Source organism: Sturnus vulgaris, chromosome 4 (genome assembly GCF_052056855.1).
Source record: "Sturnus vulgaris isolate bStuVul1 chromosome 4, bStuVul1.hap1, whole genome shotgun sequence".
Taxonomy (NCBI): domain Eukaryota; kingdom Metazoa; phylum Chordata; class Aves; order Passeriformes; family Sturnidae; genus Sturnus; species Sturnus vulgaris.
The window spans coordinates 26,177,727-26,192,763 of NC_142246.1; the positions used below are offsets into that span (position 1 = coordinate 26,177,727).

Consider the following 15,037-nt stretch of genomic DNA (forward strand, 5'->3'; position numbering starts at 1 on the left):
ATAATTATGTGGTGTGAAGACTTCTCTGCAGAGCAAAGCTATTATCCAGTGAGTATGTACACTCTTGCTGTGAGGACCTAACCCAGGGTCGAAATCATAGGACACTGCTCTTATTGAGCCCCAAGTTTAGCAGTGTCCATATGGTCAGGATTGCAGACAGGGTTCTGAGGGCAGATTTAATCATACTAACTCACTTGGAAATGAATTTGCTTCTTCAGCGCAAAAGCAAGGAGAGGAAGCACAAACATCAACAATAGAGTATGTCTGTGTGTCCATCTACTGCAGCAGCTATCAAATGCCTTGTGCTGTCCTTCATGTGGCTTAAGTATGTGGTAATGCTGCATTTCAACTTTTTTTGTTGTTCTTTCTTTCATCTTTTCACTTCAGAAACTGAAAAGATCCCTTCTGTTTTGGTAGCCTCCCCCTCACTTCTCCTCTTCCCTTGTCCTCCCACACAATCTGCAGCAAACTGACACTGATTATCTCTTCCTTCATAAGTCTGAAAAACTCTCGTAGCTTGCAGATGCCAAAGGCTGACACTGTCTTACTTATGTTACACGAGAATCAGACTATAGCACAGTATGTGCTCATCTTGTTATCACGCAGCTTAACTCTGAAAAACACGAAGGGACACGTTACCAAAGCTTTTTGAGTGTACAAGCCAAACATCAACAATAGCCACTGACAGATAAAAACAATTTCTTCTTGGAGTCCTACCACTGTTCCCTCAGGGGATTTGTACAACAAATAGCAAGCCCCGAGAGAAAAATGAGATCTGCAACTTTAAGGTCTCAGAAAAGATGCTTGAATACAGCAGGACTTTCTTCCCTCTAGTATTTCCAAGGGCTTATTGAGGGGGATAAATGTGAATGTTTGTTCTTTCATTTTTACAGAGAAGAGGAGAATTGCCCAGATAAATAATGTCCATCTCTTCTCCAGGCAGTTCTCTTCAGGACAGTCCTTTGCAGACGTTCTCCTTGTCCCGTACTCCGTCCCTGTCTTGCACCATGCCTACCTTTCACACTTCACCTGAAGGGCCATCCTTTCCTAGTGGCAGCCAAGATGGAAGAGCCAGGAGCTCCCACCCTGACCCATTAAACTCCAATGGGAAGCTTCCCCCCAGCGCAGCAGGAGGCAGGGAAGGATGCAGCTAACATCTAAAGGTGCATCTGAAAGAGTTTATCAGTCTGCCTGCCTCAGCCACAACCACCTAGATGGTTGTGCATGTTGGGAGAAGGGAGGGGGAAACATTCTCTCATGCTCTTTCACCTTTATTACTCTTCTGATTAAAGCAGAAAAAATGTAATTTCTTCCTTCAAAAATAGGATACTTCTCACTAGTTATGGAGAGATATTTACTATCATCCAAAACCAAATGGTGCACAGGCAACACTGTATTCCTTTGTGCTTCTCCATGAGAAATAAAATTGTCATTCACATTCAGATACAGACAGTTCTGTGGATGGAAACATGTGTCTCTTATTCCACATTTAAATGTCATTTGCCTCAACTCCAAGCAGTTGCCGAAGTAATCAGTGCACCCTGTCAGTTTTTCTTCAATTATTTTACTCAATTTTTGTACTTATACATTTCTCCATTTTTCCAAGAGCCAGTAATTATTGTAAATGTTAGTGCTTTGTTTGACTGGAAAGGACTTGGAAGGCCAAGTGTTTCCCTGAAGCCTGAACCAGACTGCCTGAACAGCACAAAAAGGCTCTGTTAAACCCTGGCTTGAGTTAGATAAATGCCTGGCTTTTTGAAAAGAGAATAATCCTAAACAGGTGGTGCATATTCTCAGCTATAGTGCAGAAATCCAGGTAAAGCCAACAAACTTACAAACTTTTTTTTTTTTTTGTCAGAGACTTGCACAACTGCTTAGTTTCTTCTTTCTCTTCCTCCTTCTGCCTCTCCCCTGAATTTCTTTCATCTCTAACACAGCATATTTGGATAAAGGGCAAGATGCAGAAAAAGCTTAAAATGCTTTAGGAATCTGCCTCAGAGGGTGACCTGCTGCCAGGGTTAAGCCAAAGCAAAGCATCACCAGATCCCATGTCACCACTGTCAAGCCTTAAGTCCCTCTAGAAAGCCAGTTGGAAATCTCCCTGCATAGTTCTTAACCAAATCAGATGTTAACCCCTGTTTATCTTTCAGGGTGTCTTAATACATTTTGTGTGTGGATTAACTTGTCCATCAGTGTGTCACAACTCAATTCCCCTCCAAAAGGAAAAATTTAATTTGCTATTTTGAGGAGATTAGCAGAAGACTAATGGGGAAGAAACGTCTTATCAGATAAAAAAAAACAAACAACATGCTAAATGGTACTCCATCTTACAAAATACAGCTTGAAACTGTCTTTGCCTTGCAAAGACAACTGAAACATGCAAAACACATGTCAAACTGAGGGGCTGCTCTGCCTTTGATTGGCTCCATTTTGCTAATGATTTCTCACTAATCAAAAATGCCTTCCATAGGAATTGAAAACAAGATGTTTACAAGCCACCCTGGAAAACAGAGTTATGTTTATGATGCAGCTGGTTACACAGCACTTTAGAGGTTTTGTATTACTCTGTGTATCTGTAGTACTCAACAGATACCAGATTGGTCCTCCACAATTAATGATGATTTTTAACATCTCAGGTGCCACCAGAGCTTACCCATTCTCATCCTGTCCCTCCTTCATTCAGTTTATTCAGGTGTGGCATGCCTACAGGATTACCACTGGAAAGTCACTAGGTGACACCCAGACTCCTGAGTATCCCTGCACTGTGTCCTGTAGATGCACTGCCAGGGACCCTGAAGCTTTTTGGACTGCAAATGTTTCTGTTTATAAAGAATACAAAGAAACTAATCTTTTGAGACATGACAGAGGCTACTTCAAATTAATATCAGTCTGTTCTGAACTCTCCAACCTGAGTTTGAACTTTTATTGCTGACTCTAACTTGAAAAAACAGACCCTTGGTGCTGAATACTTGTTGCCTACAGATGTTTCACAGCAGAATCCTAACATCATTCCCATCCATCTGGCTGTGGCTTTCTCTAGGTTTGGTACCAGTGCTATAGGGAACACTATTTGATGAATTTTCTTAGTTTTTGTTTGGATAGGAACTGAATGCTTAGAGTTTTTTTACCTGGGTACCAGGTTTGCGTGTTGCTACCAAATCCTTCACCATTTTGACCTCGGAGACTGACACTCCTCCGACCATAAAGATGATCAGAAGAGGATGATCAGCAGGGTGAGGGCGATTCACCTGTAAAATGAAGAAAATATTATTTGTACTTGCTTCATCCAGGTCTAAACCTATGGATTATCAGTGATCAGCTCCCTAAGTGGTTAGAGAAAGACCAAAGAGGAAGCTCAGAAATAAATATTCATGGAATGCTGTAGCAGCTGAAAGGGAAATCAATGCGGATGATGCCCAGTTAGAACTAATTCACTGTTTGTAGGGAAATAAAATCTCCATGGATTCCACTGAAACCTATGGTAGTTTCTCCTGAAGTCTCAGGGTTTCTCCCTCCATTCCTTCTTCATTACTTTCCTCCCTTTCCCAGAGTGGGAGGAGAGTACTTGGGTGGATGTTTACATACACAGGAGACTTTAAGGAATGAGGGGTAAATTGCTACCCAGTAGAAGCAAGGAGTCCAGCCTAAACATGCTGAAATCCCTGCCTGAGGTCAACATGGAAAAGAATTTTATGCAATGTGTTTTCACTGGTGCACTGAATAATCTTTTACAATTCATCCAGTAAAAATAAATCAAGTCCATTGTAGTATAAAATCAGTTTAGAGCTTGTTTCAATTCAGAGCTTTCAATGTTTCTATGACTGCCTTTAACTAACAGAATATTTAGCTCCAAGAAAATATCTGTTTAATTTTTCCCAATTATCTTTAAAATGGCACAAACATCCCACTTCAGTTAGGACTTTATAAAACTGTATTTTAATTTTAAACATGAAGGTGATGCTTTACATCAGTTTCCTCTTAGCCTCTTCTAGAAGTTTGCTGACTTTGCTGTTTCCTAGCAAACTGTTTCCTTCTTGAGAAAACACACTCCTCTGACACTACCTTAATCCATTCTTTGGGAGGGATGTCAACAGAGCCCATGCAATTCCTCTTGTCACATCACCCTGGAGCATGAAACACTCCAAATGTTTGGCTCTGAAAGTGACAAAATGGTTTAATTCCTTTTTAGACCCTTTGCCTCCTTTCCTTGCATGAGTGTAGCCTTTTAACAGCATTCACTCGACAGAATGAAAGTGATGTTGAGCCATGCTTGGGCAGAGCAGGGTTCTTTTGCCTTCCCCACCACAGAAGCTTGCTTTGATCCATGTGGCTCCAGCTCCTGGAGTACAGCTCTTCTTTTTGATATTGTGGCTTTCCTATATTCAGTCTTTTGGCACTTTTTCACCCTGCAGGTCTGTCAGCCTTTCTGCCTGGTAACCTTCAGCAAGACTCTTCCTTTTGAATCACAGGGAGATGCCATGCTCTCTCTCCAGGCTAGCTGGCTTTGGTTACATGGGGCTCCCTTGTTCAGTGCTGCTCCCCAGGCAAGGAGCTCTTGAATTCCTGAGTGTCTGAAACTAGTACAAAAGCCTTAGACAGATGTATTAGCAAGCTGAGTATTTGCATACCGGGTATTTATTCTCTTACTCACCCTGACATTTCTGGCCATCTTCACTGAGCTGATGGCACAGATAGCATATATATTACAATTCCAGGGCACTGGAACAGGCTTGCCAGGAAAGTGGTCACACCATGCCTGCCTGGATAATACCCTTGGACACATGGTATGGTACTTGGGAATGGTGCTGTGCAGTGCCAGGAGCTGGACTCGATAATCCTTCTCAGTTCATTCCAACTCAGAATATTCTGTGATTGTAGGATTCTATGATTCTTAATATCTTTCCTAGCAAAAATAAACTCAAAATAAACATGCATGCATAACACTGGGCACACTGAAAGAACACCCAGTATAAAAATCAGAAAACATGAGTTTTCAGAGTAATGCTAAAGAGAAAATATCTTGACAAATCATTTCCTTCAGTCAAAATAAATCTAGATCCAAACACATGGTGCCTATATAAAACTTACTATTTAGCAGAAGACTAAAGTTCAAACCACAAATTCCAGAAATGCGTATTAAAAATACTATTAGGCATGCAAACTCTAAATTAAATTAAAATAGAAATGAAAAGGGTCTTGGAATCTGCAATTTTGTTATGCTATGTGTAAGTGTTTTGAAGGAGGACAATACTTCGGGTACAAAATATTTGGCTGTGTTAAGAATGCAAGTTTCTGCCAATGTTTTTTTTTTGTTTGTTTGATAATACAACCACCCAAGACTCTCTCTTTTGAAAGAACTGGCTGCATGTAGCTAAACACAACTTATTTCAGTGATACAGCAGAAGAACTGAAGTCGATTGCAAAAAAAGCAATATGTATCTTCTGGGATCCTTCTACAGTTTGGTTGATTTGGGACATTTCCACTGCTTCTGAATTTACTGTGAATTCTGAATTTTGCCAAAATCCCTGACTGAAATTTGCTTTCAATTCAAAATGCCATACATTAAAAGAATTTGGAAAGCTGTCTCAGATAATTAAAAAGATTAACCAAAAACCTCTCAAAACCATTATGTTGACAGGAAAAAGCCCAGAGGTAGGAGGGATGGTGCCCTGAGCCAGCAGAGTGTCCCAGTAGGACACCAGGGCATTCTCCTGAGCTCTGAGCTCACCATACAGGGTATGCTCAGGATGCTGGTGGTCAGAGGGCTCTTTGCTGGTGCACTTGTCTTTGTGGAGGCGAGAGAGAGAGGGGGGGAGGTGGTAAACAGGGTGGCAGTGATCAATAAAATTCTAAAACTGAATCAGGAAGGCATTAGAGGACAAGTTTGTTCTCATGGCAGCTCACAAAACACAGCTTTCTTTTTTCCTGAGGAAAGTCAGCAAAAACAGTCGTTATTGTTCTTTAACTCACCCAGCAAAAACAGCAGCACTGATGATTCTGGTATTTGTGACCAACCAGAAACCAATTAATTTAGCTCAATAACTGGAAAAAGGAAAACACATCAATCACCACAAACTAGGCTGCTGTGTAGGGCGCTTGGTATCAATGATAGCAAGCTGAGGTCATCATAAAACACATGTGGTCTAGAGTAGCAGTCAAAACAGGAGTCCTTGAGGCAGGGGAGTTTTTCCCTTCACCATCCCTTAGCTTCAAAACAAACATATCTGCCAGACAAACAACTTTTGGATGAGAGGTATCTTTAAAAGTCTGTCCAGAACTAACACACCTGAGGCAATCACCACAGTATTTTTATGTCAGTTGGCTCTTATATTCAGGCATTGAGAAAGAAACAAAAATAAGGAAGCTCACCAAATAATTACTTTGCTGATGTGTGATTGTGTCAGAATTACAGGCTGGTCAGACACCCATTCATGCAACAATTGAGCACATGCCAGCAAGCCAGGCTACAAACTAAGGGAGCAAGCATGGACACATATTTGTGAAGCGTGTGATGATGCCTATGAAATGTTTATCCTATACAAAGTTCACTTGCTCATCTCTTAAATATTCCTTATAGTAGGACATTTGTCTTACAGGAAAGATGCACTTACAGGTACATAGTGCCATAACTACTTAAGTATCTCTCTCTTTCACACACACATCCACACACACACCTTCTAAATGGATAGATCAGTCCTCAAACTAGTTAAAGGTGTCAATGTCTCCATATAACCATTTAGGCCTTCTGAAGTCCTTCTATTCTTGTTTTTTCTTCTATTTTTTTCTTTTTTAAGAATAAGCTATATCCCTGCTTAAAAATTCTGCAATTAAAAAATACAATGAAATCAATAGAATTGTGAGAATTACTGGTTAATGAACCCAGTAATTAAAAAAATTACTTGAGTGTACGAGCTTGATTGCATTGTTTTATAGTGGAATGTATAGTGCTTTTAATTCTACCATTTTTGGCATAAATTTTTCAGTTCTGACACACGGATGGAGATATATTGGGTCACTTTTTCTATACATATCCTCTGTTGTCTTAGGGTTTTATCATTAGCTGTGAAGAGCTGAGAATTTCAGTTTAGGAACCTAACTGAATGCATTTTGGAAATCCATTTCAACTGTGGAAACAGATTCCTGAAAACAAGCACTGGATTTTAGGCTTACTTGATTATGTGCTCAATACTAGCTTTCTTTGAATAATAGAAAAATAACTTCGTTAATCTGATACTGGGTTCTAGAGTAGTTCAACACAAGAGTCAAAACTATTTTTGTCGCCTGACTTTAAACACAGGTCTAGCAGGAATTTTCACAAAAGAGAAAAAAACTTTCTTCTTTTCTGTTACCACAGAATCAGAGAATCAAGTTGGAAGGAGTCTCAAGAGGAAGAAGTAGCTAATCTAGTTCACATCCCTTCCCAAAGAAGGGCCAACTTCAAAATTATATCAGGTCGCTCAGGGCTTTGTTTGGCCAACATTTGAACATCTCAGAGATGGAGAATTTTCTGGACTTAACCACTCTTACAGTTAGAATTCCTTTCCTTTATTCAACTGGAATTTCCCTTGCTGCAACTTGTGTCCATTGTCTCACACAGTTTGCTCATGTCTCTTCCATGTGGATGGTGGTAAAACTGAAAGAAGAACACCAAGTACTGAAATGTACTGTACTCGTGAACATAGTATTGATGTGAATTTAGGGTTGTTTTCAATGGATAATTCAGGATATGCAGTAAGACAAGGCTGAATATACAACATGCTGGCTACTCCACACTTCAACTCTGTAAATATTTAGAGGACACTTAGCATGGGCTAATTTGTAAGGCAGAGTAAATTCTTGTAGACTGACTGTCTTAAAACATGCTAAGAGGATCCACAAAGAAATTTCTAACTTATGGGCTTCCTTCGTCCCCCTGTGGTAAAACTTGAACCATTATCAAATTATAGAAGAGGTATTGAATACAGAGCTCCTCCTTCATCCCCTGTGAGTCCAGATTGTTTATATTTACTTCTCTCCTATCTCAAGGGTACTGAATGTCCTTAAAGTCCCTTGTTGAGGTGCCATGTGGAATGCCTTTTGGAATGCCAGATAGGTAATATGAACTGACACTTGCTTATCAATTTGTTTGTTGGGTGTATCTGAAGAGCTCTAAAAGCTATGTGAGTTAGGACTTCCCTTTAGCAAAGCCACATTGCCTCTTCCCAGATACATCATCCTTATTTTGGTGTCCACCACCATTCTTATTTAGCTGTTCAGTCTGCTCCATTCCTCTTGTTTTGTTCAGCAGGTGCTACCTGTGTGCACTGTACCTGCAATGTGGTATTTAACTCTCCTAACCTCCCCTGAAGTTCTGCTGAACAGTATAATAAAATCAGCTACTGCTGCATGATGCTCTGACCTCAGGTGCTCTTGGGAAGGCTGGTTTACCTTCATGAACATGCTGAATCCAGTTTTAAGGAGATCAGTGAGGCCTGATGAAATATGCTCAATATCAACAGAGTCGGGCCGATCAGGATTGCAGATCTCTTCCACTACCTGTTTCAGCAGAGGTTTGTAAGAAGCCTGCACAAAGAGAACAATGCATTGTGAGTAAACCCATTTAGACTCAGTGCAACCACGATTCTGCATATTTTATTTCTACTAAAGGTTACAGAAATAATTATCCCAGAAATAAAAGCATTCAGAGAGGTTGTGACTTTGCAGATGGTGTGCACCACCACAACATCAGACTGAAAAGACTGGAAGACAGACACATATTTACTCTGCCTCGTGTATTATATAAGTAAAGAGAGACAAGGAAGAAAGAGGGGACTTTTACTTTCTCTGGAATCTTTTTGGAGGTAATACAGAAATGGATAACCATATGGATGAGACTCTGTTGCCTATTATGCACCCAGATCTCATTCCCTTTTTAATGATTTTGCAAACACCTAAACAGGGATTTTTTTTTCTGTAATTGACCACTCCTGCCTATTCCAAATGTCATGTCCCCACTGAAGTCTGGATACCAGCAGGGAAGGGAAGAGGCCAACCTGCCTGTCTCTCATGGGAGAGCAGAGCTAAGGAGTCCCTGTTAGTCCTTTAGCTTCCATGGCATGGCACTCCACATAATACTTCCACTTGGGGAAGACTTTTGAAAAACAGGCCAAACACCCCCCACTGTTACCATGAATGTCAGAGCTTCAGAGAAGTTAGAGGCTAGGAGAAGTGGAAAATGTAAAAGTATAAATGGTCAGCATTCTGGAAGGTGTACTCCCAAAGGATCAACCTTGTATCCTCTTCAGGATCCACAAGCCCAGGCTGAATATGAAGTAGTAGCCTAATAATCTCCACATTCCAATACCAAGGTTTAAACCACTCAGATATACTGAAAATATTTTTAAGATAAAACTTTTAGCAACCAATGGAAAGATCTTTAAGGAAAATTCAAGCTTACTTGGTTTTCAGAGGGAGCTTTGTTTTACTGCTTTTAACTTTGCCCAAACTGCAACAGAATCACGATCATTTCAGAAAGTGCAACTGTCTTAGAAAATGAGCAGCTTTAAAATTAGCACACTTATTTGGCTTTGGGACTACCCCAGGTATATATCATTCCTTAGATTACTTAGGGGAATCAAGTGTAACATCATTAATTTTGAAAAGATGCTATCTACAAGAGACATCTTGCAAGATAATAGTAAAAATAGATGGAAAATAAAACACAAACCACTTGGCTTGAAACTAAAATTTTCTGGAGTCATTAAAGAAATGTTTTTCATCCAACACTTTAGAGTGAGAAACAAAGCTTACAGTTTTTTAATACAATCCTGTCAACAAAGATTTATACAGCTCATCTACTTCTCACAACATGTGCATAATTTTTAGTTGAGCCAACAAAGCAAATTACAGCAGACATGAGCTGCAGGATCTTTTAGAACATGTCAAGATTTCTGTCAAATCTAGTCACGCAATAAACAACTGTTTGAAAATACACATGCAGGCATGAAATCCTATTTATAAAAATCTGTTTAATATCTTCATAGATGAGGAACAGAAAAACATTAGGAATGAAATATTTTTGGAGCAGAGATCAAATCATAGTTTAACAGAGAGGCTTACTCTACAAAATTAAAGGAAAAAGATCATCTGACTGAAATGAAAAATATCATTCAGACAAAACTATGTACTCAAAAGACATCAAAAATGTGCTGTGATTTTGCATGTCTGAATTTTCAGCACCAAAACTCAGTGCCTTTCAAAACAACCCAGTCAGATTATACAGATACTAAAATACGGATAGTATGATCACCTACCTTTTTTAATCAAGTATTTTAAAAAATATTTTATGACTTGAAATTAATCTACTATATTTTTAGTTGTTGGGGTTTGATTTTTTTTTTTTTTTTTTTTTTTTTTTTTTTTTTTTTTTGGGGTTTGTTTTTTTTGTACAACCTCCAACAGCTGCATTGGTTTCTATCTCATATAATGAAACTTTTATCAACTTTAAATTTTGTCAGGCACAAATTTGTTTAAAATAGCTGCTAAAAACCTCAATAGCTATGGGACACACCCCACACAAGATCATAAAAGGGAGAAGAAAGAGGAACAAAGAGAGAAGGAGAGAGAATGAGAAGAGTGAGGGATGGAAGAAAGAACAGAGGAAGGGAAGGAGGAAGGCAGAAATATACCTATATCAAGATGAAAGTAGTTTCAATAATAGGCAAAATTCTGTTCTTGCATGGTCACTACATGAATTAGTTTGAAAACTTGATGAAAACATTTGTCATTTTATGTAAGACATACAAACTACAATGCCACAAAAAGTCCTTCTAAGAGGCTATCCAATTTCCAGTTACTTATCCATAGAAACCTTTTCTATGAGTCTTAAGAAGAAATGGAGGCTTCCCAGCTTTTAAGAGACAAAATGAAAAAGTATGTAGAGGCTAAACCCATTCTCATAGCACTAAGAAGGTTTGGTGATGAGTGTGGTCACAGGATGGGCACCACTTCAGAGGAGCTAAACTGATCACACACAACAGCTGCCAGTCAAAAGAGAGGCCCATTTCTAGACAGCTCTAAGTATGGACAATCACATACTGCCTGCTTATTTCTACTATTATAAATCTCCTGGACTTCCCTCACCAGAAGGTTTGTCCTAGTCAAGCAACTAGATCCCTTGCATTGCTAGATTAAGGAGCTGCAAGGTGTTAATATATCCCTTGCTGTGTTCCAGCACTATCCCTAAGCAAGCAAAGTGGATTACATCCAAAGGACATACTGATGCTAATTACACTTCCAGGAAACTTTTCTTATAATCTCACTGCCCCTGCACTGAACTGTATCAAATATTTAACAATTTTCCCCATTTTGGACACCAGACTGGTCCAAACTGCTAGAAGACATGAGGAACAGGTTTTCTTTACGTTAGATTTCCAGTGACATTTTGCAACATTCATGTTCTTACAAAGCAATGCTTAATTTGAACTACATCCCTTTGCTGGTCTACAGCACTGTTAGGGGTTTGGAAGGACTTTTTTCTGGCTCAAGGCTAGAATCATGTTTTATGATATCTCTCTAAATCACTGCTTTCTGCTGTAAAACTCTATTTTTAACTAGAAAAGGCCTTTGGGGGAGACAGGACAGAAAGAAAAACCACTGTCTATTAGTCCTGATGACCTAAAGCAGAATCGGAGATCCCATGTTCCTATTTTAGTAACAGAAGCTGCATTTGTCACCTATTTACAAACAGGTTTGTCTCTCATACTTACAGGGATGGGAGACAAAATACAACAAGAATATAGTTGCTGTATGGATGCAGACATCCTGCTTCACTCTGCCTTGAGCAGATTAAATCAAGTGCCATCTTGACCTGGCCCTGCCTTTCACAGGCACTCATGCCATTCCACAGTGCTGCAGAGCAAAGCCCAAATTTCTTCCTCAGAGCTGATATTGATATGAATATGCCTGAGTCAGGACAAAGGACTTCAGGGAGTTTTTGATGACTAAGTCAATTATAAAATCTATGCTTAAGTATCTTCTTCATGGGCAAAATGTATTTAGGATTAGCACACCCACAAAATTAGTGCTGTAATTTTTACAGCATGCTAGAGAAATAACAAACACAGGGAAAAGAAAGCTACACTTGCCTGGTGGGTGTTGCTGCCTGGATTATGTATGGAATTAAACTGTTTCATGTGCATTCGGACTCTGGCAATATCCCTGAGGGACCGAAAGATACCATCCACTGCATCTGTGGCTTTCTGAGATGTCAGGTTCAGTGATGAGTCACAGCCTAAAGAAATAAAGAAACAAACAGCTGAGTGAAAAATGTTCATGTGTTTTGATAATAAACAGTAGGAAAAGGGTAATTGGGAGGAAATTTAAAATTATTTTCATCATATTATATTCTAGAAACGCAGGGCCTTGTTAGACAGCATGTCTTCAGCATGGCACAAGTCTCTGCAAATAAGCAAGAAGGCAAAAATTCTGGATGGCAGGCAAAGTGAAGGGTGTCTCTCTTTGTAACCTCAATCACACAGCATTTTGATCAGCACAGAGTATGTTTTGCTCTTCACAGCAAACAGAACACATGCTAGCAGACCCCAAAGGAGAGCCCCCTGTTATGTGGAAAGGAGCCAGCTGGTTTGCTGGTCTGCTTGGGTAAACAGCCATGAAGAAGGGAACTGCTCCTCCCTGGCTGGCAGCCTGCTGACTCCAAATACATTTCCTACCTTTGTGACAAGAAAAATGGAAGAGTCTGTGCTAAATACAGCAGAAATGTCAGCCAGGCATTGGAAAGAGCAGCATAATCACAAAAAAAGTTCTTATCCCTCAAAGTGTCAGAGTTATTACTTCTAATGCATTTTTCCAATGCACTTCTGCTAAGATATTATGCTTATCTTCCACTAAGGCTAAATTCCAATTACAGGACCACCTAAAATGTCCCTCTGGGTGGCCAGACAGTGCCTTGGAAAAAAAAAAATTCTTAGTCTTGGCTCCATCCCCCTCAGCACAGGACCTATATTGCAAAGAAGCATTGAAAGAAATGCCTTCTCAGCTCCACTGCTGATGAGAATTAACCAAGTGAGAGGTAAGTGGGTCACCTGATATTCTTACTGCCTTGTCAACACAGCTCTATTCCTCTTGACATCTCTGCCTGCCTCTCTTCCTGCTTGACTCTTCATTCCCGTGGCAGAAAATCCATCACAAAATAACCCTTCTTGCCAATTGCTCACACCAACACACTCACTGCTGCTTATTGCTATTGTCTTCTCCAGGGATGCTGCTTCTGGGTCCATCCTCCAGTTCAGAAGCCAATCCTGCATTAGCAAACCTCTATGTCTATGCAGAATCCTGCTGAGAGGGCAGGGTCTCCCTGCAGGCCCAGCTTACACTGTGCTGCACCCATGGAGCCTGGCACTGAAAACAGGCATCCAGACTGTCAAGAAGGCACTTGGATTTTTGGGTAGGAGATCCCTGAACAAACTTTCCTCTGCAACTGACAAAGGACGGAATCCTTATGTACTAAAAAAATCAATAAAAAAGGTGGTAAGTTCAAAAGTACAGGGAATATTTGACAGTGAATCTGAATTACTTTCATACCTTTGCATTCTGCACAGTAAAAAATAGATACAATATAAATGCACATACACACATACACTCCTAGAGTTCTGAAACTATTCCTAACAAGATGGTGATTAGACACTGAGCTTTCATTTGTCTGAATATCACTTGTTGAGGAGAGGTGTGGGAGCATTGGTGCACTGGGCTGTGCTCAGCTGTGCCTTCTGGCCAAACCAAAAGTGTATCTCAAGGAGCAGTGGAGCAGAGAGGGGCCAATGTCCATGTCCAGTATCCATGTCACAGTGCTGTGCTGGACCCAGTTTGGGACCCCAAGATGGCACTGGGAGTTGAAGATCCAGTCTGGCTTTTTATGGCTGGCCCAACAGAAGGAAAAGAGGTGTACTTTCAAAGTTTCTCTAAAATGTGACTTCCTTGGGACTTTTTATCAAGAAATATAATGCCTGGGGAAATCAGGGGTATTTATTTCCAGCCTGACATCCAATACTTCTTTTTTAAACGTAAATGAAAAAATAAGTTTTCTTTACAATCCCTTATTGTTGAAATTAAAATCTCTGAAGGCTGCTGTCTACCTGTTGCACTCCACTAGGGTTATAGAGGGGAGTCTGGTTTCTTTCCAGCCTGGAGAACAACAGAAGCTTGTTCTTTACAAGTGGCAGGCAGCTACAAATTGCCTCCCGTTCACACCTTCCCTGTGCATGGGGCTCTGCAGCATATGGAGAGCAGAACACAATCCCTCTTCTCTGCTCTCTTCACACTACCAAGAAATCTGCTCCTTTTACAACAGTGAAGAGGTGGAATATATTAGCTGCTGCACAGTTCATGTACTAATTAAAACAAAACTTCCTGTTACTGTTTTTTCTTGGGAAGTTAAATGCCATTTGGAGAGCATGCTGAATGAATTCTTTTGAATCCCAAGCTCTATTATATATGGGAAAAGGCATTTAAATAAAATTTGGGGATTTCCTGTTGGACTTGTAGAAGCCCAGTTGTGGAGGAAAAGAAAATCACCACTAACCTGCAGAGGACTCAAGATTTTAAAGAACACAGCCTAGTTCTGCAGTAAGTGGTGCCTATCCTCACTAACACTGCTTCTGTTCTCCTATCCACTTGTGCCAAATTTGAGGAAAAATGAGTCTGTTGGGAGCTGCATTCAGTGCCTACCAGGATGAGACTTTTCAACTTTTTCATGAGACAAAGTACATCTCCTCTTAAGCAACACATCTGCATAACCATTAGTAGCACAATCAATCCATTTTTACAAGAAGTTTGAAAAAAGGAGAATGAATGGAGATGCTGTTTTCTACAGTACTGAGTGACCCAAGAACCAAACAGGAGCAGCTTTTCCACTGATTTCTGAAGCTGGAAGGAAAATGCTTTAAGAAAAGGACATGGGCACTGTGAACCCATGATATCAATAATTACAGAGCAGCACCTGATTGATTATCCTCCCTCTACCTCCAAAAATGTAAGAAA

The 15,037-nt window shown here is 40.0% G+C and overlaps 1 protein-coding gene across 1 annotated transcript in view; it reads right to left on the reverse strand.

Annotated features, from left to right (window-relative positions):
* The window catches only part of SCFD2 (sec1 family domain containing 2), a 189,267-nt gene that overhangs the window by 2,298 nt on the left and 171,932 nt on the right, over window positions 1-15,037 (reverse strand). Inside the window, exons 6-8 of the mRNA XM_014873410.2 lie at window positions 12,127-12,272; window positions 8,429-8,563; window positions 3,129-3,248 (exon numbers count right to left, since the gene is read on the reverse strand). Of these exons, the coding sequence (XP_014728896.2) occupies window positions 3,129-3,248; window positions 8,429-8,563; window positions 12,127-12,272 (401 nt within the window). The remainder of the gene's footprint in view (window positions 1-3,128; window positions 3,249-8,428; window positions 8,564-12,126; window positions 12,273-15,037) is intronic.